The sequence below is a fragment of the Lucilia cuprina genome, chromosome 3 (genome assembly GCF_022045245.1).
Source record: "Lucilia cuprina isolate Lc7/37 chromosome 3, ASM2204524v1, whole genome shotgun sequence".
NCBI classification, from domain to species: Eukaryota; Metazoa; Arthropoda; class Insecta; order Diptera; family Calliphoridae; genus Lucilia; species Lucilia cuprina.
The window spans coordinates 13053710-13076780 of NC_060951.1; the positions used below are offsets into that span (position 1 = coordinate 13053710).

The following is a 23071-nucleotide window of genomic DNA, read 5'->3' on the forward strand; positions in this document are numbered from 1 at the left end:
GCCAGGATATACCATTATCTCGTCGTACTTTGGCGTCGTAATTTTGGCAAAAGATAGATGATACAAAATATTTCAATTTAAAAAACGAAATATATAAGCTATATTCCATGTTTGGCACCACATATAACTGTGAGGTGGCATTCTCAAGTATGAAACTGATTTTAAGTAAATTGCGGAATAGGTTAACCGATCAACACATTGGTAACTTATTGCGTATTAAGGAATATAAAGGAAATATTGATTTGGATAGATTAGTTGAACTTTAAATTAAGTTCAGTTAATATCTCGGTAATATCCCTTAAAAGTTCGAAATCAAATAGAAAGTCATGATTTTCTTAATGATATTTCAGTAGTTTTATACTACTTTTTAAAAATACTACTACTTTTCTTAAATGAAAAACTCTTTCCCTTTATTCCATTTTGGTTTAAAATGCCCAAAAGTTCATGAGTTTTTCTCGTCGTAAAAAGTATTTGCAATAGAAAACAAATTTCAAACCTTTTCTCAGTGTACCACCATTTTGTTATAACGTGCAGTCATCTCTCTGCTGCTTAAAGCACACAAATATACAAATGGTGGTATGTGTTTGCCCATGACTGCTTTAAAGTATACCAATCGGTAAAGTTGGGGTAGTGCACTAAATTTGCAGTTTTCACTAAATGTTAGTGACAGTGCAAAGAACGTTTTCATTCATACAACAAATAAATTGAAAATTTTGGTTTTCTTTTCAATATATTTATAAGAACGAAAATGTTGTTTCGTTATTGTAAAACAGGCAGTAATTGATTTAAATTATTTATTAGATCTTGTATATTTGTATACATTCTACAGATTAACAATGACGTTAAAATTCAGCACGATTTTTAGACCCTCGCTTTCGTCGCACTTTGAGTTCGAAGGAAAAACTGGTTTCGAAGCAAAATACTTAATCTAGGATTAGATGAAAACCATGTTAGATGAAAACCATTTTAAAAATATATTATAAATAAAAAATAGAATTGGTTTAAACAAAGTCAATATGTAGAATGTATACAAATATACAAGGTCTAATAAATAATTTAAATCAATTACTGCCTGTTTTACAATAACGAAACAACATTTTCGTTCTTATAAATATATTGAAAACAAAACCAAAATTTTCAATTTATTTGTTGTGTGAATGAAAATGTTCTTTCGTATTTAGAAAAACCGGCAGTTAGAAATAATAGTAGAAAGCACAACACCCGATTTCATTATATTATCGGAAACACATGTAACAGAAGATGTAACTGAATCTGAAACTGACCTACCAAAATATGACCAATATATGACTATAACGAACTTATGAAAAAAACTGGTGGAATAAAAGTATACTTTAAAAAACAATTTAATGTCATATACTGGATTAGTGCCTACAAAGTGAAAATGAATGTTATAATAAATATAATTATAACATGTAATAAAAAATATTTAAGCAGCATGCTTATGTAAAGGGACGATCGGTGGAAACCGCTTTAAACGAAGTTGTCCACTACATAGGTGCATCCTTTGATAGCAAACTATATACACTGGCGGTATGCATTGACATCGAAGGCGCCTTCAATAACGTGCACACTGATACTCTTATCCAATCCATAGACCAGTTTTATGTTGACCGGGTGCTCCGTAACTGGATCAACCACATGCTAAGGAACAGATGGATAAGTTGCGATATGTACGATATAACTATCAGGAAAAGGGTATTTCGCGGTATACCACAGGGTGGCATTTTATCACCTCTACTCTGGGTTACCACGATTAATAGCCTTCTAAGGACCCTAACTGAGAAAGGACTTAGACCCGTCTGCTATGCAGACGATGTCGTAATACTTTTAAAGGGAAAGGATCCAAATTACTTGTGTAGAAGAGCTGAGGAGGCTCTGAATACGGCCTTGGGCTGGGCTCAACCGAGAGGCCTCAATGTTAACCCGGCAAAAACGGAAATCTGTCTTTTCACAAGAAAGACAAAAATTTCTACATATACTGAACCTTGCTTCCTGGATAAGAAGATACCGGTGACAGATAAAGTTAAGTACTTAGGTGTAATCCTCGACAGGAAATTAAAATGGAAATACCACATAGAGGATAGAATCAACAAGGCACATCGGTGCTGGGCGATATGTAGGAAAGCTATAGGCATGAAATGGGGTCTTAGTCCTACTATGATAAACTGGCTTTATAAAAGTGTAATTAGACCAATTCTAGCTTATGCTTCAATAATCTGGTGGACTGCTTTAGACAAAAAGTGCAATATCAAACTTCTACAGGGAGTTCAGCGTACATGCTGCTTGGGTATAAGTGGTGCCATGTGTACTACTTCAAACAAGGCTCTGGAAACGTTGCTAGATATTCCACCCATTGAAACATATTTAAGATATGAGGCGGCGCTTACAGCCGAACGGCTCTATACTTTAGGCGAACTGGCCAAAAGCGGTTATAGGACACGTCATCAATGTATACTGGACACATTGGAAGGTTATACACAATCATCGGACATGCCAGATCGTATACCAGACACAGAATATGTCGGAAACTTTGAAACGCTGATTCCAGATAGAATGTCTTGGTCAAGCGGAACATTGGAGCAAGTACCAGTAGGAGTCCGTTGTTACACGGATGGCTCTAAATTGGAGGACAAAGTGGGGCTGGGGTTCTATATTGAAGACCCAGAAACGGAAATATACCACCGCTTACCAAATCATAACACAAGCTTCCAGGCAGAAGTACGAGCAATAACGGAATGCGTAAATTGGATTAGAATAAACATGGCGCCCACAGCGCTTAATATATTTACCGACAGCCAGAAGGCAATTAGGGCGATATCAGGTGATAGAACCAAATCTAAGACAGTAATGGATTGTAAGAAAACTTTAACTGAATACTCTTCCAGAGGTAAGGTTCACATTATATGGGTACCAGCCCACTCGGGAGGTACCCATATACCTCCCGAGTGGTTAACTGCTCGAGGCAGTTAACCTGACAAACGCAAAACCATTCGACGCAACAAAAACTGATCTAAAAGTATGGGTGAGAGAAACCCATAAGGCCTCTTGGAATAATGAAACAGTGGGTAGAACCACGAAGATTCTATGGGGTGACCCTGATGAGAGCAAGACGAGAAATCTCCTCAAAATGAGCAAGTCTGAGGTTAGTATGATGGTACGTATTCTGAGTGGACACATAGGATTACGTGCACATCTATACAAAATTGGACGTGCGGATTCAGACGAATGTAGAGCATGTGGAGAGGACAGTGAAACTCTGGAGCACTTTCTTTGCCACTGTCAGGCATTCGTCGAAGTTAGATCCAAGTATTTTGGAAGTGATGTTATTCCGGAAATAACATTCCTAACTAACACTGATTGGAAGATTCTTAGGAATTACGTTCAGGAAACTGAGTTCCTGAACACTGAAAAATAATTCAGTCAGTTCCGTTTTTTTTTTTTTTTTTTCATGATAAGGAGCGCACAACAGGCCCGATAGTGGCCTAGGTGTATTTCTTCGGATTTGATGTAGTATACATCCTCCTATCAACCTAACCTAATAAAAAATAAAAAAAAAGTTTTTTTTTTTTTAAAACTACAAAACGAAATAGAAATTTTTAAATATATTAAAATAAACTTTAATAAAGAACTAAGTGCTATATTTTATAATATAACAACATAAGTTCAATAAGGCAGTGTGATAAAATAAGCAATATAGATCAATATGTTTTAAACTCTGACAACTGCCTAGAAAAAACAGTACAAAAATTCACTACTAAAAATTAAATATTATATTCAAATAAAAATATCTGGTTTAATAACGAACTTAGTGATTTAGAAAATGAGAAAATTGTTAAATATCAAAGAGCAATTAAAATGAAGCCTGAAATATTTATAAAGAAATAAGAAATAAATATCATGTTAAAATTGAAAAAGAAAAAATTATATAAATAAAAGAATATGTAATATAAATAATCAAAAAGAAATGTGATATAAAATTAAAGAATTAGTCTTAAGGTAACCAAAACTTGTGATAAAAAAAAATGTTATATTTAACCAATTAGAATATAAGGATATTATGCAAAAAGCTATAAAATTTGAAAATAAGATAGACGACATTAAAACTAAGTTTAAATTTTGTGCAATAGATTTACAAGAGTTAAAATGTATATGTAAGAATATTAAGAAAAATCGTGACTATTGTAAAATAGCAATCAACATCATATTAGATAATTGGGACACAAGAGGAAAAATTATGTTAAAAATAACAAATAACTTATTAAAATATGGAATATTTCATAAAGAATCGACCTATTGAAAAGGTTAATAATAAGACAATGTATGAAGAATTTACACTAATAAACTCCCTAAAAACGTGGGAAAAAAATTATTGAAAAATTTTAAAGGATCAGTTTTTTCAAATATAAATCGGCCTTTAAAAAATATTCAGCTATCAACTATGCGATAAATAAATGGAAATTTACAAAAATAATAACAAAAATTTGAAACAATAGAGAGATATTAATAAAAAATATATAAATATGGTGTACAAGAAAATAAATTAAAATGGTTCCAGTCATATCTAAATAATCGTAGTTGCTGAAACAAATGTTTCTCTGTGTGGAAATTAAGGTAGCATCAAGGAAACAAAAGTTTTTCATATGAACCGGAACTTATTTGTATTGATTTTTTTCTGTACGAATAAAAATCAACATTGAAAAACCAAAATCGCCAGTACAAACAACTTCGTACTTCAAAAGGGAAGAATAATATTTCTATCTCACATTAAATCAAAAGTTGCGCAAGTTAAGAAAAAAGAGATAAAAATATCAATGTGTAACCGATAAACTGATTCACTAAAAGTCTTGCCTTCAACATGATTTTCGCAAAGGACTCTTTGCATTAATAAATTCTCTACAGCTAAATACTCTAAAACTATTGAAATTTTAAATGAAAATTAGAATGATTTAGGAACTTGAAAATTATGATATTTTAAATGGAATTTGCATTAATGATTTGTGCTACTAATACCTTGCAACTAGCAATTAAAGATCGGGGGATCGGTTAATATTTGGCCCTAGTGTCCATATAACTCGAGTTTTTTTATTTTTATCTATAAATTACACTTTCTTTGAAGTGTGTGTATGCACATACTTCCAAAATATATATTTTTTATAACCTAAAAAACTAGAAGAAAAATCTATAAAATTATATTAATTTTTTTTATTTAAAAATTATTATTTATAATATGTCCCATAGTAAAAGAAATTAAAACAAAAAAGATACATCTACAGAATTCGCAGATATTCGTAAATATTTACAAGTACTTTAAAAACACTTCCGTTTTTTGTCACGATTCCGAATGGGATGATTGCTTTTGCAAATATAGTATTCTTTAAATGGGATAGAATGACAAAATTGTTTTTCATGTACTCATAATTTTACAAAATCTATATAATTTCTAGAAATCAAGAAAATATCACAGGAAATTCTAATGGATAATAAAATGTTCATTGCGGCTATTTACCTTGACCCCAGAATAAGATGCGTGTTACTCCAAAACCCAATATATATCGCGATTGCCAAGAATCAAGTAAAAAAATATGATGCAAATACAGTGTTTGTCGAAGTGAAAAAATAATTGCTATATACAGAGAAATTGATATGGAAATTATGATCTAACTATGAAAAGAACGAAGTTTGCTTCATTCATCATTTTCAATAGCGTTCATCCTTGGACTTGGACAAGGTTTACATGGACACACAGACAGACGGGCATAGCTAAATCGACTCAGAATGTGATTCTGAGCCGATTATTATACTTTATGGTGATTGTATGATCAATATTTTGGGTGTTACAAACAGCATAAAAGCAAGTGGTATAAAAACTAGTAAGAGTGCTATATTCGGCTGTGCCGAATCCTATATACCCTTCACCATATGTATTTTAAACATCTTTTATAAATTTTAAATTTTTTTCCCGACTACATTATTATTACATCAAAAGCTAAACAAAAAGAACAACAACAACGCTAAACGAAATAAAACACAAAATACACCAACAGACATCTAAACATACATAACGAAAAACACAGAAAAACAAAAATAACAACGCAATGACGACAACAGCATCCAAACATACAAAAAAAAAATACACAGCTGAATAAAACCAAATACATCTACACACACACGTATACATCTTTTTCTAATATACAGTGTTGTTGTTGCTTTTTTAACAAAGCATGAAAAATATATGACATTTTTTTATGAAATTTTCAGAGAGGATTTTTGCTCATATCTCCGTTATTTACCGACCGATTTTGCTATAAGGATCCAGAAATATATATATATATATATATATATATATTATATATATATATATATATATATATATATATAATATATATAATATATATATATATATATATATATATATATAATATATTATATAATATATATATATATATATATATTATATATATATATATATATATATATATATATATATATATATATATATATATATATATATATATATATATATATATATATATAATACTTTATAGGGTCGGAAAATTATATTACAAACGGAATGACAAACTTATATTTACCCTTCTCACGAAGGTGAAGGGTATAACAAGTGGATACAGCTGCTGATACAATTGTCCAATTCACAAGCCTTGTGTATCTACGTTGGCAGTAAAATGTGTAGAAAATGTTTAATAACACTGCCAACTTACAAATTTTGTTTTGCAATAATGTCAGTTATGCTTTTTCTGACAAAGTTGCAAAAGAAAAATTGCATGCTCAGACGATTGTTAGATATTTTCTGAACATTTTACTGACAACGTTGTAAGATCTGACAATCGTGTATCACAGCTTTAAGTATTGTTGCGTTGTTGCTGACTTTATCCCAATAATATCATCATGGCCAATTTTGACATAAAAGAAATAGCATAAATAAACTATATTCTGTTACTATAAACATTCTTGTGTGAACTTTTGTCGAGTGATAGAGATGATTTAGGTAAGTCGGATTAGACCAACACGACCAATGACAATAATTTAACTTGCAACACAGACAGTAGTAGCAATAGGGAAGTCTTCTCCCCTTTAAATGAAAAAACAAATTATTATAATATAAATTGAATTTAAAAATTGTTTAACCATTCAAATCGAAATTTGTTTTATAATTCAAAAGCATTAAAGCCGTGATACACGGTTGTCAGATCTTACAACGTTGTCTGTAAAATGTTCAGAAAATGTGTAATAATCGTCTGAACTTACAATTTTTCTTTTGCAACGTTGTCAGAAAAAGCATTACCAAAAATATTGCAAGACAAAAGTTTTATTAGACATTTTTTGCACATTTTACTGCCAACTTTGTAAGATCTAACAACCGTGTATACATAGCATTAGGTTTGTTCCTTCACTTGTCAAGTTTGCATATTTGTACCAAAAATTGTAAAAGAAAACAAATTTGAGCAAATAAAAATATTTTCTCTTTGCCAGAACTTGCAGGTTTTAGCCAGAACATTTTTCCTGTCAAATAGAAAAAAATTGGTTAATAAATTATTTATGTATTTAAAAAGTACATTGAAAACAAAAATTGAAATTTTTTATTTATTGAAAGTGAAATTAAGTTTTTACAAGTACAAAGAGAAAATTCATTAATTTTCTTTAGCCAGGAAATTTCTGGAACAAAGCTATTTTGTAACAGAACAAATAAGAATGATCATTCAATTGAATTCATTCCTATAAAGAATGAATTCTCTTATGAACTAATTCAATGAAATATAAAGCCAAGGAATTCAGCTTAAGAATGTTACATTCAAAGTACGAATTTAAAAAATGATAAAAAAATTAAAATTAATTCCAAATTTAATTTGCCAATAACATTCAGTTGAACTAAGATAATAGGTAACGTATCTGCTTACTAAAAATACCCAAAGAATGTACATCATCTTTAACAAAATAACCCTCCTTACTTACCGTATAATCGCAATTAATAATAATTATTATTTATGTTAAATTACGTATATTTTAATAACAATTCTAACAGCTGGTATATTATTACTCAGTTAAATTGTGCTTATCTTTACGTTAAATTAAACTCCGAACAAATTTCGGCGGTTTTAAAGCGATTGTGTTTTTCAGTTAACCCAAAGCTCTTAAAGGATATTGTCCAAGCAAAATAAAACGACAAAAAACAAGGCGTACCTCAAGGAGTCCAAATTCCGACCGTGCACCACCCAAAAATTTTAGGGGTCACATTTGGTCGGTCATTGGTTAACTATGCTGCTCCAATGTGGTCACCTTCGCTAAGTGATACCCAGTGGAGAAACATCCAAAGCTGCCAAAATGCCGCCCTAAGCACTGTAACGGGCTGTTTACAAATTACCTCGTAACATCACCTGCATGAGGAAACGAAGGTCCTTCCAGTCAAGGAACACAATTTCATGTTGACTAAACAGTTCCTCCTAGGATGTCATCGGAGAAGTCATCCAAATTTTAACATCACACAATTGGATACTCCCCCGAGGCATGTCAGGAAGGATCTTCGTATATACGAGGAACACATATGCAGACATGTGCGGGATCCACTAGATCAGTCCTCGTATCCGGCAGCTTTGAACGACATTCATCGAGACGTTATAAATTCCGCGGTCGCAGGATACCGCATGAATGTCGTACTCGGAGGTCGCCCACCGCCCATAGCAGACACGGAAGAAAACCTGCCGCGGAAAACAAGAGTAGCTCTGGCACAACTAAGATCGGGATGGATCAACAGGCTCAATGCCTACTGGTCACATATAGACCGTGCCGTCCCCGACGAATGTCCTGCATGTGGTCAGTGTCCTCATGTTACCCACCACATATTCAACTGCTCAGCCAACCCAACTTCGCTCTGTCCAATAGATTTATGGACGCATCCAGTTGAAGTAGCCCAATTTTTAGGCCTGAACATTGATGTAGAACCCCCCAACTAGATTATTGTATAGTTTTAGCTGTTACAACAACAAAAACGTTCATTTTGAAAAAAATAGGAGAAAATCAAGTAGCAAATATTGAAAAAAATCTTATTTTCTCTTTCATCTGAACAAAAGATTTAAAACAAATTTAAAAAAATTAAAATGTGTTTTGGAAACTATAAGAAAATCTGAACTCCTTTGGACAACTATTGACCCTACCAATAGGTAAATAGAACATTGCATGACATAAATGTCTAACTTTTGTGTCTGCCCTACTATCTTATAGCACTAACCTTGGCTCAAATTTCATAAAAATCTAATTTTTGAGTTGTGTCACTTGTCATTAAATTGTCCATATGTATAAAAACCGTTAAAAATGATAAAAAAATACATATATTTTTATTCAATTCTAATATACATATATATACTAATCATAAGTAAATTCTAAATTAACGAATATACAAAAATTCAATGTATATAAATGGCTACCTAATGACGAAATTACAAATTACGATTTTTGTAGCGTCAATAGTTGCTATTTACAGATCCATCAAAGGGACCCATATTGTCCCCATAATCTTGCATATCCTCGTCTAATGCATCATCGAATTCTTCACCTAAATCTTTGGATTCAGGACAATTCCTGCAACGACTTTCGTTTACACCATAATTTATACATGTTGATCCCACGCACTCACAGCAACCATCATGAAACCATCTATAAATAATAAAAATATGCAATTAGTTTATTTAAGAATGTACATAGATAGGATTAAAAATATATTACCTGTAACTACTTGCACCTGTACTTTGACAACTTTGTCGACATTTATTCCAGGATGTGCATTGATCTAAATATATAACAGAACAATTGACTGTTATCATGTTATCTCTCTCCTTTAAGGCTTCATCCAAGTTCTTATCATTAGTTCCTGAACGAAAGAGCAAAATAATATTACTTAAAAGTTAACGCTAAAGTATTGCAATAAAATAACTTACTAAAGTAGTTAAAGTCTTTTTCTAATTTAGGACCAGATAACACAGTATCAAAATCCACTTGGAATGTGAATATGTTCCAATTATAATCAAGATCATCCGATGGTGATGACACCAAAACGTTAAATAGCTCTGGAACACCTTCAAAATCTTCTACGTGAGATCTTTTCGATAAAGAGTTTCTAGTATCATTTGGTCTAGGGCACAATTCTACGAGAAAGAAAAACCAATTCCGTAAGAACTTTAAAGTAATTAAATATGTATATAGTAAAAATACAACTAATTAATTAACTAAATTACATAAGTAATATAAACTAATAAAAATACACTACCTATTCCTTTCGTTGTTATTAATAACCGTTTATTATATTAAATTTACAAAATTAACATTTAGATTTCATAGATTTGAAAAAGTCCAAGTTTTACATGATCACACAGACGGACGTACAGACCGATATTCATACATTACTTAATCGTTTGTGACAATATTTGATATACAAATGCTATAGTTAAAGAATGTAAACATAATAAGATTGAAAATATTTATCTCGATGTTCTTCTAATTTAATTACAAAGTTTGAACCTTTCAAAGAACGATTTGGCAAAAAAGTACTCTTTTGTAGAATCTCATCACTGGTGCGTTGTTAGATATTCAAAGATGTAATGAATCTTAAATGATATAGAACTAGCTTCGCTAATTAGCTTATAATATGCGATGTATCTATTGAAAACGCGACATACATACATACTAATATATGTGTGATACATACATATGTACATGTACATATGTACACGTTTAGCAATGTGGGTTGACAAATAACCAACCCGTTTAGTATTTACATTGATTGATATCATCTTTGAGACAAACTTACCGACACAACTGCAACATTCCTCGTAATATTTCTTGCCAAGACACTTTAGGCATTCTTTGCAGCAGGAGCAATTCTTTAATTCGCACTTGCAACTTTGCGTTAGCATACATTTTGAAACTATAGAGGCGCAAACAACTTCATTACAAGATTCCACGGAGCTGTAGAGAAATACAAATCCATATAGCAAAAATGCGCCCAGTGTTAAACTCCTTAAAATCTCCATATTGCCAATGACCAAATCAATCAAATAAATCACAAATAATCAAAAGTAAAAACAACAATAAAAACAGCACGAAACAAAATACAAAGGACGGACAATTTAAAAAAGCATTATTTAGACGCAGGACAACAAACGCTATGATCAACTAATTAATGTAGTTCTCACTCACGCACAGTTTACACAATTATTACAATAGAAACCTGTAAATTGTATTTATTTTCAAAATTAGATTTATTCCAATATTCACGCATTAGATGACGAGATGCTGCGACATTATATTTTTCTATTCGCGATCTTCTATTGTCAGTAAATTGGACTGGTTAAACTGGTGATCAGTAGAGTTGCCAGCACACAAACTATTGAAAATTGTTAAGGGTTCGAATTTAATAGGATTTGTAAATATCCAAAGTGGACAAACATTTCTATGTTTTCGAGAAACCAGTATTGGCTCAAACACTCGTTCGAGAAAGTCTTACTTTATATAAATTGAGTGTTTAACAGATAAACCATCATAACATTATTTCTATCTGAAGCTATTTCTGATTTCGGGGAAGTTTAAAATTATATAATTATAATACTGGCAACTATGGAAATTGAGTGCTGCCACATTGGACGAAATATGAGTAGTATTAGTACAAATACAATTGCAACGACAAATTTATATAATTTATATAATTTTTAAACAATTCTTTGAAAGTGTTCTTTGAGAATAAATTGTATAAGTTATCAGTGTAATTAAATCAACGCTATAATAAATTATTTTATATTGTTAAATAATAATTCAATAGTTAATAATTTTATTTATGAATTCCATTTAAAAACTCAATATGTTACTAATTTCATTTAAAATAATTTAATAAAATACAAAACTTCTGGAAAAATTTTATAAAAAATATTTTAAACAAATATGAATGTTCATTAAATTAAGTTGATTCTTAATCTTGTAAATCCATAGCATTAATCTTCTTTCATTAAAGAATGCTTTTAAAAATTAAAACTAAAGTTTATTTTAAATGGAATTTATTCATTCTTAGCAGATTTTTATATTATCAGATGTTATAGTTCATTTACTTCTAGTCCTAAATCAGTCTTGGAGCAATATTAATTGTAGATCATTTTAATCTCTGAGTTAAGAATAAAGATTTATTTTGGTTAATATTTCGATGGCCTAAGGTAAATCTTTCCCTTAATTCATTTATAATATTTTCTATTAATTACAGACTAGACTTTTAGTACCAAATTTGTTTATATATTATGATTAATCTAGAATTTGTTTTAGAATAATGTTAAGAACATTTATTTTCATATAAATAACTATAACTGTTATACACAGGGCGTTTCTAAATTATAAAATTTATAGCTCTGTAAATCTGGCAGCATTGTACATGAACATATGTTTTAATTTTTGTTTACTTCTGTTTAAAAAAATTTGCAAAGAGTAAACAAACAATATAAAGAAATGTTTAAAAATTTCTTTATTATTGCAATTATAATATCATTTGGATCCTTTTTATATGGAATACGACACATATTTCTAGAAGTTGAGGAAAATGCTTGTCGCATGACTTATATGTTTGGAGTCCCTCAATTTTCGGTACCACTTATTATACAACACAAATAGAATTTAATTTTTGAAATATATGTATGTTTTTTTTTAATCTAGAAAGTAAATTTTGAGGAAAATAAACATTTTAATCATTATGGATTGTACTATTATTACGAAGGAAGACTACAGAAAGATGTCAATAGTTTAGTTTTAAAAGGAGCGCCTGTAATTTTTGTACCTGGAAATGCTGGTTCTTATAAACAAGTAAGTTAAGTGATGTATGGGTTTTTTATAATTTAAAATATAGGTACTCCTACAGATTATTGTACTACTTTATAAAAAACTTGTATATACTTACATACATACATACATACATACAGATTATGGATATACATTAGACCGACTAACAAAATTGCTTCAGTTGTCCCACACAAAATATTCGCTGTTATATAATAGCGTTGTCTTGTTTTATGATTGTTCGAAAAATATTTTTAGTTTATCGATGGCCGTTCGTTGTTGTTGTAGCAGCTATACTATAAAATTATACAATAATGTACAGGCCTAAAAATAGGTCTACTTCTACTGCATGCGTCCAAAAATCAATCCATTGGACGGACCAAGTAGCCGTAAGCTGGACCAGTTACAAAAAGTCCCATTTCAGTTATGTTTTTAAATTTTACAGTTTTGAAACAAAAGGTTTTATGAAGCCACATCTAGTGGTAAGCAAATTTTGCAAAATATTGTATACATTTTATTTGTGTTAATAAAAATCCTAACAATTTAAACTTTTTTTGGAATATGACAATTATGAGCAAACGGTTATTAATAATTAATACATTATTGGACGCGGCTTTCAAACAACACATCATATTGTATATATTGTTTCAAAACAAAACTAAAATTAAAAAAAGCTTTTTTAACTTGGTCCAGCTGACGAACTTAAAATATTTTGAGAATCATCATAAAACAAAGGTAAATTTTGAGAGTGGTAACTAAAATGCCTTTTTGCTTTCCATATAGAGTGAGTCGGTCCAATAAACATATATACTGAAAATTTGACCAATATCTCTAATCTGTGTCTCACTGAAGAAACGCTTTTGCAAGAAAAAAGTGTGAATGTATAGTCAGGCATAGCCGACCATATCATACCCTTCACCAGTCAGTATGTTAAAAATGGGAATTATTTAAGTTTTTTAACTTTATTCCGGAATATTTTTACTTATTTTTGGCAAAAAAAAAATACAAATGGGCTTAAAGGTGAGTATGGTAAAATATGGATCTATCCTTATAAATGTTGGTAGAGGAATTCACGTCTAGTTCAAAGTTACCTTAAAAAATTCAATATATAAATATCTTAGTAAAATTTTCTTTGGGCGGGTTTCTACTCCTCAGTTAAACTAGGCTTAACTTGCTGTTAGATTAAACTCGGAACAAATTTAGGCGGACTTTAACCGATGATTGTGTTTTTCAGTTTTAGATTTAAGCTCAGTAAACTTTGTTAGTATTGCCAAGTTTTCACTCAAAAACATAAACAATGAACAGCTGTTTTTAGTAAATAATACTTTTGTAAAATGAAAAATTTTGGAAAAATGTTAAATAAACATTTAAAACAATAATAAAACAAAACAATTCAGAAAAATGCAATTTACCTAAAATATTAAGTTTTTGTTCTTCCGGAATCATTGTTTTATTGTTTTTGTTAATTGTGTTTTCTCACTTATAACTTGAGTTTAATTGGCCAATTACACTCAGTTAAACTAAGATAATAAGTAACTTTACTGATAACTGAAAAACACGAAACATATATTAATCCAGGATTAACCAAAGAATGAAGTTTATTTTTATCAGAAAAACTCGCCCTTAAAGAATTAAAATTAATCTTTAATTGTTAATGCATTTAATTACCAAATGGAATGTATGAGTATTTTATTGCATTAAGGATAAGAACCTATTGTTTAAAAATTGGTCTTATTGTCATAATAATCTCATATTAAATAAAATATTTAAATTTTGTATTTATAAGGTACGTTCTCTGGCATCAGTTGCTCTAAGGAAGGGTATGGATAATGAACGCGGTATTCATTTAGATTATTTTACCAGTAAGTTTTAAATCTAATTAATATTAAATTATCGGTAATGTTAATTCAATTTATTTTATTTTATTAATGATTTATAGTTAATTATGAGGAGCAGCTTTCCGGATTATATGGTGGTTATTTGGAAAACCAAAAACAGTTTCTACGACTTTCCATTTTGGCGGTACAAAATTTATATAAAAAATCATCAAATATTAAAAAGCATGTAATCATTATTGGACATTCAATGGGAGGAAAGGTAGCTCAAGCAGTACTGGAGGAACCTGATATAGCACCATACATTAATACAATTATTTTTATATCTACACCTCTTGATAAACCAGTAGTGGATTTCGATTCAAAATTAAATGAGTTCTATGCATACAGTGATAGTTATTTATCCGATAAAAGAGTTTCGTATGTGCCAAATATCGACACAAATGTCTGTACAAATTATAATCATCGCATACCGTTCAATAAAAATGAATCGCAACGTTTGGATAATGTTTTAATGATATCTATAGGAGGTGGTAATCGAGATCTGCTGGTACGCGATGCTTTAACCACCTCCAAATACAGTGATATTCATGCGATGGTATGTATAATTTCAAATATTTTTTTCAGTAAGTTTTAAGATTTTATTAAATTTTTATTCTAAAGACATCTTCAATACCAAAAGTTTGGTTAAGTTGTGATCATTTATCAGCAGTCTGGTGTCTACAATTGGTGATGGTGGTAAATCGTTTTATATTTGGTATATCAAATATAGACAAAAATAAAAATGTTTTCTTTGTTGATGACAAATCTCTCCGTACCCAAAATGCCATTAACTATTTTGTAGTAAGTAATAGTGATGTATCTTTCTTTTCTTTTTTTAGTGTTTTTTTGTTTTTGTTTTATAGAAACCTCTTCATAAATATAAATCAAATGAAATTTATTTTCCAAAATCTACTATTGATGCCACATGGCACGAAGATTCCAAAATTGTTTATAGGAAAGTATTTAAAAACGGCCTACGTACTGGGTACAATCACATGTTGCCTATTTCAAAATATAAACATTTTAAGGTAAACGTTGCAAATTTTTTTTCATAGTAGCGTTTAATATTTATATTGTTTTTAAAACTTAGAAAATGTTCATAGAAATCAATAGTTATGATGAACTAACAGATTGGATTTATGGCTGTACAGCAACTAATGTAACCGCTAGCAATAGCATTAAATGGTAAGTTTTTAATAATAATGTAAATTAATGAGTTTTTTTAATGTATATTTTTTTATCTTTGTAGTGATAAGGGATCATCACTCTCTCATACTATTCAAAACATAGCATCACATGATAATATTCGTTCAATGGTTTTAATTGATTTACAACATTTAAATAAATATAATCCACAATGGACACATATTATGATACGATTCTTACCAACAAATAAACCAGTAAGTTTATATATTTGCTAATATGTGTAGTTACTATATAACTAAACAATATAATTCCTTATTAGATAACATTTAAATTAGATGTCTACAACAAAAAGGAAAGAACTTTTATTATTAAGGCTCCACGCTGGTTTTCTTTTGATCGAAAAACCCTAATAAATGAAACCGTCTATGGTAATATTCACTACGAAATTTCCATTGAAGGTACATTAATATCGCAACCATTCGAAATAATAACAAATAACTATAAAGACTATTTAAACTTACAGGCTTAGATGAACCTTTTCCAACACTACAGTTTGATATTGAGCCGATTGGTTGTGGAGATAAGGATTTTAATGTAGCAACTAAACTTTGTATACCTTGGGCACGTGGTTATGAAAGATATAATCATATAACGTAAATATATTTATATAATTTGATATAAATACATTACAAACATAAAACTATATAACTATTATTGTAGACAACTGTCTAGAGCAAAAAGTATTTATATCAATGTACCCATGTCAGCGCCAAATCATTATAATACCTCACAAAATCCAGTGTCTTTGGAATTATACTTGGACCCCGTTTGTCGTTATCGAATAAGGTAGATTGGTTTATAATTTAATCCGCACAATTACTATTTAATTGTTAATATTTTAATAGTTATAAGTTTTCTATTGCTGGAACTATGTCAAAAATTGTTCAAGAATTCTATCATTGGATTCCGGCTCATCTAACAGCCGTTCTATTCGTGGTACTAAGAAATCAAATAGTAAAATTTCAAAGTGCAGAAAACACACTATTCGTTAAACCCTATGCAGGATTTTTTCAATGCAAATCACTGTATATAATTACAGGTATGTAGAAATCTTATTTATTAAGAGTCGGTAAGTTATGACTTATGACATGATGACTAATTGGACTTCTCCGTACATGCTAAAAACATGTTCCATTTGACGTTACGGTAGCATAGATGAGGACTACGTAACCGAAAATTTCTTTTGCCTACTTTGTTAAGTAGATTAGTCACCAATCATTAGTGTTAAGTCCTTCTAATAATATAAAATATGCATTTATTTAAAGGTTGTCGTCTATTAAAAAAGTTGTTGCTACCAGTTAAATTCCTGCCAACATTTGATAAAACGGAATATTCGTTTTATGTATCCATAATAATACATAGTACTGCTATAGTCGCCTCAATTATTTTGGTTTTTATAATTTGGACAATTTTAACATTTCATGGAAATATTCTCATGAAAATTGCTCTTAGGTAGGAAATGGTATAAGCTATCCGAAAATTTAAAAAATAATGATTTTTTTGTATATATATATATATATATATATATATATATATATATATAATTATATATATATATATATATATATATATATATATTATATATATATATATATATATATATATATATATATATATATATATATATATTATATAATATATATATATATATATATATATATATTATATATATATATATATATATATATATTTGTAGAATAACTCGAATATCGGTGGCATCGTCTAATGTTTTGGTTCAAATTATATCAACATTACCTTTGTCCTTTGGAGTCTTATTCATATCTATAGCAATTGCAACGTGTAGTGGCATAGCTCTTATATTGGCGTCAGTATTTTATTTCATTTTGGTACGTATTCAAAATATCACTAGCAAATCATTAGACTTAATATATATTTAAATTTTTTAGTTATCCAATGCATATAAGGATTATTTAGAAAATTGGGCATGGGAAAAAGCTACTGGGCTCTTTCGAAAACTACGCTCAAGCAGAAATGATCCAAAACATATAGATTCCGATCAAACTATAGTTCCTGCTGCAGAAGCACAACATGACAATGAAAATCAGGAAACAAATGATTACTTCCAAGGACTAGAAAATTTTTCCTTTCACATAACAATGCTATTATTACTTGTTATAACGTCAGCATTAAATTTTGGCCTTTCTATTGCATGGATAAAGTCGCATTAGTGAGTATTAAATGTAATTTTACAATTAATTTTGAATCATCTAATATTTCTTCTAATAGCTTGGGTCATGTTGGTGAAAAACTTCCAGATCCATTTTTAATATCCACAATTGTTGTGCTTTCTTGTTTAAGCATATTATTACAACTGAATGCACCACATAAATCGTAAGTAAACTATTTTCGTATATGAACTTAACATGAAATATTTTAACATTTTACTTTTTTATAAGTTCTGGTTATCGTGTTGTTGCGGTTCTACTGTACTTCTGTGCCTGTTTGTGTATTATCTATTGTCAAGAAAACCTATACCGTTTGAATTACTTAATTGCATTTATATATGTCATTGTTGCATTGCAGGAGATAATGCGGCGTTTGATGCTTTGGTTTGGAATTGAATTGTGAATGTTGCAACGAATTTGTTAATGTATTAATAACATGTCTAGTCTTTGTACTTTTATAGTTTTCTTTATTAAATTGCATTTTTGTTGAATATACTATTTTATTTGTAAATTTGAAATCTGTTAGATTTGGTTGATAGTTAATTTTGAAACATTGTTACTATATTTCATCCCTTGGTTTTAGTGGAACTTGCTTGAAATAATCCACACCATTTGCACAATCCAGTTTAATCCGAATGTTTTCTTTAAAACCTTGCGGGTTTTATGTAGTTTTTCATCTTAATTGGATTAATACCACTTTATTCTGCAAAGCTTTAAACCATTTAAAATGAGAGTATGATATTATAACGTATTAGAAGAGTTGCTCCATCCGCATGTGTTATCATTGCATAACATTATTTTTTACAATGCACTGTGGGATCTCAGTACGACATTCATGCGGTGAATGTCGTTCGAATTCCTGTTTAATACGAAAAATTATCTAATGGATCCTGCACATAAATCTTATGTTTTTCTTGTATATACGAATGTCCTTTCTGTCCTGTCTCGAATAAGCACCCAAATGTGCAATGTTAAAGTTGGGGATGACTTCCCCGGTAACTTCCCAGGAGAATTGTTTTGTTAAGATGACGTTGTGTTACTTGACTGTGAGGACCTTTATTTCCCCGTATAGGTGAAGTTCTAAGGTAATTTGTAGGTGAAATGTTTCTTCACTGGGTATCACTAAGCAAAGATGACCACACTGAAGCATCATAATTAATTGATCCATAAAACAAGTGCTACTGGCTCTATGTGCCAATGGCTTATAATCTATCTAATATATTTTGCCTTTATAGCAGCCTGACTATCTGTTTATATCGTGATATTGCTATTAAATATTGGTCTTATGAACATATAAGTCTTACTGCTACATTTATCACTCAGTCTAAGATTTTGATTAATGCCGAACTTTTTACAAAACAGTTTATTTCTTAGTACACTTAAATGTGTTCAGTGTATGAAATTTTGATGGGGGCTTTTCATACTGGCTAGGATCATATGAAGCCCTATAATTATAGAATTCATGAGGGTCATCAAGTTGGTTCTGCATTAATATTAAACATAATTATGAACTTAAAAGCCCTATTCCGCGGGTTCAGTTGTATGGGTGCTAGGTGAAAAATGGACCGATGTTAACAAAGTTTACAAGCCCTATTCGGGGGTTCAGTTGTATGGCGGCTAGGTGAAATAATAAACCGATGTTAACCATTTTCAATAGGCTTCGTCCTTGGGACAATAGAAAATCATGTACCAAATTTCATTGAATTATCTTCAAAAATGCGAAATGCTTTTAATTTGATAACAAGGTTTACATGGACGGACCGATTGGTATACTTTAAGGTATATAGGTATAGGACCAATATTATTGTGCGTTACAAACCCAATATAACATTCATCTGAACATTTCAGAAAAAAGGGCGGACATTCAGCTGGGGTCTGTAAGTCTCCATATGAATTAAATAGAAAAATTCAAATTTCTAAGAAACAATTATCATCAATCAAATTCTATATGAAGAACTTTGACATTCATGTGAACATTTAGAGAATAACGAGTGGATTTTCAATGGGATCTTGGTACCTAACATATAAATTAAACACAAAATTTCGTATATCTGAAAATGTATTAGATATTTTAAAATTTTTTATCGATTATATTAAAATCTTAACGTTCGGAACAGTTAGTCTTCAAAATTATTAAGTAGTATTTATAAAAATCAAGTTAAATTATAAAAAATGTATTTTATCCTACACTCCTCCTCTTTGTTTACATATTAAAGAGCTCTTAACATAACGGCATGACCAATTGATAACTGCGTCATTTAAATAAAACACATATTCACTGTAAGACTTTCTATCTGTTTTGTTTTCGGCCCAGTCTGCACCGACATACCCATACAATTCGTCATTTTCTGACATACTTATTAGTTTTAACAATAATTTTGCAGAACCTTTAAGATATTTCATAACTCTTTTTACTTCATTCCAGTCTTCTTTAATAAGTGCTTAAATTTTCTGAGCTAATGTTACTTATTAGTTACTAGTTATTGGAAATTTAAACTTAAGTTAAAGTGAGAAAACAAAATTAACAAAAATAATAACAAAGATTTCGGAAGAACAAAATCGTAATATTTTAAGTAAATAGCAATTTTCTGATTTGTTCTATCAATATTATTGTTTTAAATGTTTTTTTAAATTTTTTCATTTTCATTTTACAAAAGTAATATTTTTATGTTTTCGAGTGAAAAGTTGGCAATACTAACAAAGTTAACTGAACTTGAATCCATGACTGAAAAACACAATCGTCTGTTGAAGCCCGCTTAAATTTGTTCAGAGTTTAATCTAACAGCATGTTAAGTATAGTTTAACTGAGTAGTAAGAAACCCGCCCTAAGTAAACATACTTTACTCGGATTTTCTTTTGATATAAAACCTGGAGGCTTCTTTAAATATATCGTCTCTAGCAAATCTCCGTTCAAGAATCCCGTTTTGTACATCAAAATGATAAAGATTAATTTTCTCTTTTCCAGCTATTGAGAACAAAATTCTCGTTGTCGTTTGCTTTACGATCAGGAGAAAGATCAACAAGATATTGTTCTCCTTTATTGATTTCAGCTCCTCCTGCATGATGCAAATCCACTGTGACTTCTCCTCCTTAATTGAAATAGCTTTATTGAAATTACCTGGATCTGACGTCAAAGTGGCTGAATTTTTATGGTATCGACTTGGCAGAATTAATTTACTTACTCTGCTGAAGACATTTACTTACTTATATAAATGTCTTAACTTTTTCTCCTATATATTTACCACATCTATCAGATCTAATGATTTTTTGATAATGGCCGACAACGTTTTCACTAAATTCCAAAATTCAACTAATAATAATATTATTAGATATATTGTACAATATCTGCTTTGAAAATCGATTAATATAACGATATATGTGTAATCACTAAAAGTTGCTGACGTCACAAACGTCAGAATGAATAAGTTCAAAACTATTTGTTGGCCTCGATAAATTTTCTTTCGGAAATGGAATTCTAGCAAAATTTTTTTGCAAAAAAAATTCACAATTTTTTTTAGTTTTTGCAATAATTTATTTTTATGTCTGTTGCTAATTCATCTTTCAATAATCGTTTTACCTTCTTCATTATGAAGACCAAGAACTCTATGCCTGTAATGCATACAACGTTTATTACAATTATGAACCGATAAAACTTTTTCAAGTTTGTATTAAGTGTGTACAAACCATTTTAAATATCATTTCAATTTTTCTTTACCATACGTAAATTTTTAATAAAACTTATAGAATACCCTTTCTTAGTGATTTTCTAACCGACAACTAATTTGAATTAAAATCCGGGACAAAGTAAACGTTATTCACAATTAGGGATACATTAACAATCTTGATTTTGCACACTCCCTTGCCTTTAGCTTGAGAACTGTTTTTATTTGTAAAACAAATACAATGGCCTTTATCATTGTAGTTGATTTCACTGAATAATTTCTTATCAAGGACTGAATCTATTATTCACGAAGCTTGATATCCCTTCACCGAATTTGTCATCAAAACTAATTCACAGTCATCCTTGACTTTAGCTTCAAACAAATTGAAATGCGCCAATACATAAACATATTTGTTACTAACACATCCCAGCACACAGTGGTATAGGAAAAAAAAAGAGGGAAATAATTCGGTAACTTCTAAACGGTTAATCCGATTTTAATGAAATTTGGTATGCACAAAGAGGAGGTGTTGTCGAGTTTAGGTTTTGAATTTGGACCTTATAGGCCAACCAGGGGCCCGGCGGGGGGTCCTCAAATTAGGACACCTCGGCTATGTTAAATTTTTAAAACGATCCTATTTCTTCATTTGAGTTCCGATTTAAAAAAAATTCGTATATAGAATCTCCTCATCGAGCACTATAAAAATGTCGTCATAGCAGTAAATTATCTCTTATAGTTTAGGAGATATTCGCATTTGAAAATTAAAATTTTAAAATTTTTACCGTTCTTACTTTAGTTTTTTGATAATAGCGGGTCCAAATATTCCCGATTTTCGCCATTTCTTTTTTTATTCGCTTAACAACAAGTTTATATATCAAGCAGTGAAAGAATTATGTAAAAATCATGACTGAGTCCAAAGGCATTTTAATTTAAAAAATTAAAAAAAAGGCGATTTTTTGCCATTTTTTTGGGAAAAAAGTATCTTTTTCTTTTTAAGTTATCTAAAAAGTTTCTAAGAAGATATATATAGAATTTATACTTTTTGAAAAGCTGACTTTACATAAAATACGATAAATGAAACAAAACCTAAAAATTTTTGATACCGAGGGGACCAGATCCATCCAAAAAAACCCTATTTTTTTTATAGAAAATTCAATTTTGAGCAAAAATTCTCAAATCGCATAGTCGATATCAAATTATAGTGACCTGTTTTATATGACCCAATATGTTCTTAATCATTTTGTAACGGGTTTCGATAACCCCGCCCCTGGTATGGATATAATAGGCAAAAAACAAA

General features: G+C 30.0%; 2 protein-coding genes across 2 annotated transcripts; one reads left to right on the forward strand and one right to left on the reverse strand.

Annotated features, from left to right (window-relative positions):
• Positions 1 to 9347: 9347 nt before the first annotated feature.
• On the reverse strand, positions 9348 to 11387 carry LOC111681052 (protein twisted gastrulation). Its single transcript, XM_023442768.2, has 4 exons — positions 10841 to 11387; positions 9972 to 10178; positions 9760 to 9904; positions 9348 to 9690 (listed from the first exon to the last, which is right to left on the reverse strand). Exons 1-4 carry the CDS (start codon positions 11061 to 11063, stop codon positions 9498 to 9500), a joined length of 768 nt encoding a protein of 255 aa, XP_023298536.1. The 5' UTR covers positions 11064 to 11387; the 3' UTR covers positions 9348 to 9497.
• A 1103-nt stretch (positions 11388 to 12490) lies between these two features.
• LOC111681046 (GPI inositol-deacylase) lies at positions 12491 to 18603 on the forward strand. Its single transcript, XM_023442762.2, has 17 exons — positions 12491 to 12654; positions 12724 to 12870; positions 14630 to 14705; positions 14783 to 15276; positions 15342 to 15521; positions 15584 to 15748; positions 15811 to 15905; positions 15970 to 16120; positions 16186 to 16324; positions 16390 to 16519; positions 16587 to 16712; positions 16772 to 16965; positions 17192 to 17378; positions 17623 to 17773; positions 17834 to 18114; positions 18174 to 18278; positions 18344 to 18603. Exons 1-17 carry the CDS (start codon positions 12520 to 12522, stop codon positions 18513 to 18515), a joined length of 2928 nt encoding a protein of 975 aa, XP_023298530.2. The 5' UTR covers positions 12491 to 12519; the 3' UTR covers positions 18516 to 18603.
• The last annotated feature ends 4468 nt before the right edge of the window (positions 18604 to 23071 follow it).

Excerpts from the sequence above, each read along its gene's own strand:
- LOC111681046 (XM_023442762.2), top strand. The coding sequence starts at position 12,520 with ATGTTTAAAAATTTCTTTATTATTGCAATTATAATATCATTTGGATCC. Across the intron at positions 14,706-14,782 it reads TCATTTAGATTATTTTACCA|TTAATTATGAGGAGCAGCTT; the intron begins GTAAGTTTTAAA and ends AATGATTTATAG. Across the intron at positions 16,966-17,191 it reads ATCACTGTATATAATTACAG|GTTGTCGTCTATTAAAAAAG; the intron begins GTATGTAGAAAT and ends ATTTATTTAAAG.
- LOC111681052 (XM_023442768.2), bottom strand. The coding sequence starts at position 11,063 with ATGGAGATTTTAAGGAGTTTAACACTGGGCGCATTTTTGCTATATGGA. Across the intron at positions 9,905-9,971 it reads AAAAGACTTTAACTACTTTA|GAACTAATGATAAGAACTTG; the intron begins GTAAGTTATTTT and ends TCTTTCGTTCAG. Across the intron at positions 9,691-9,759 it reads ACAGGTGCAAGTAGTTACAG|ATGGTTTCATGATGGTTGCT; the intron begins GTAATATATTTT and ends TATTATTTATAG.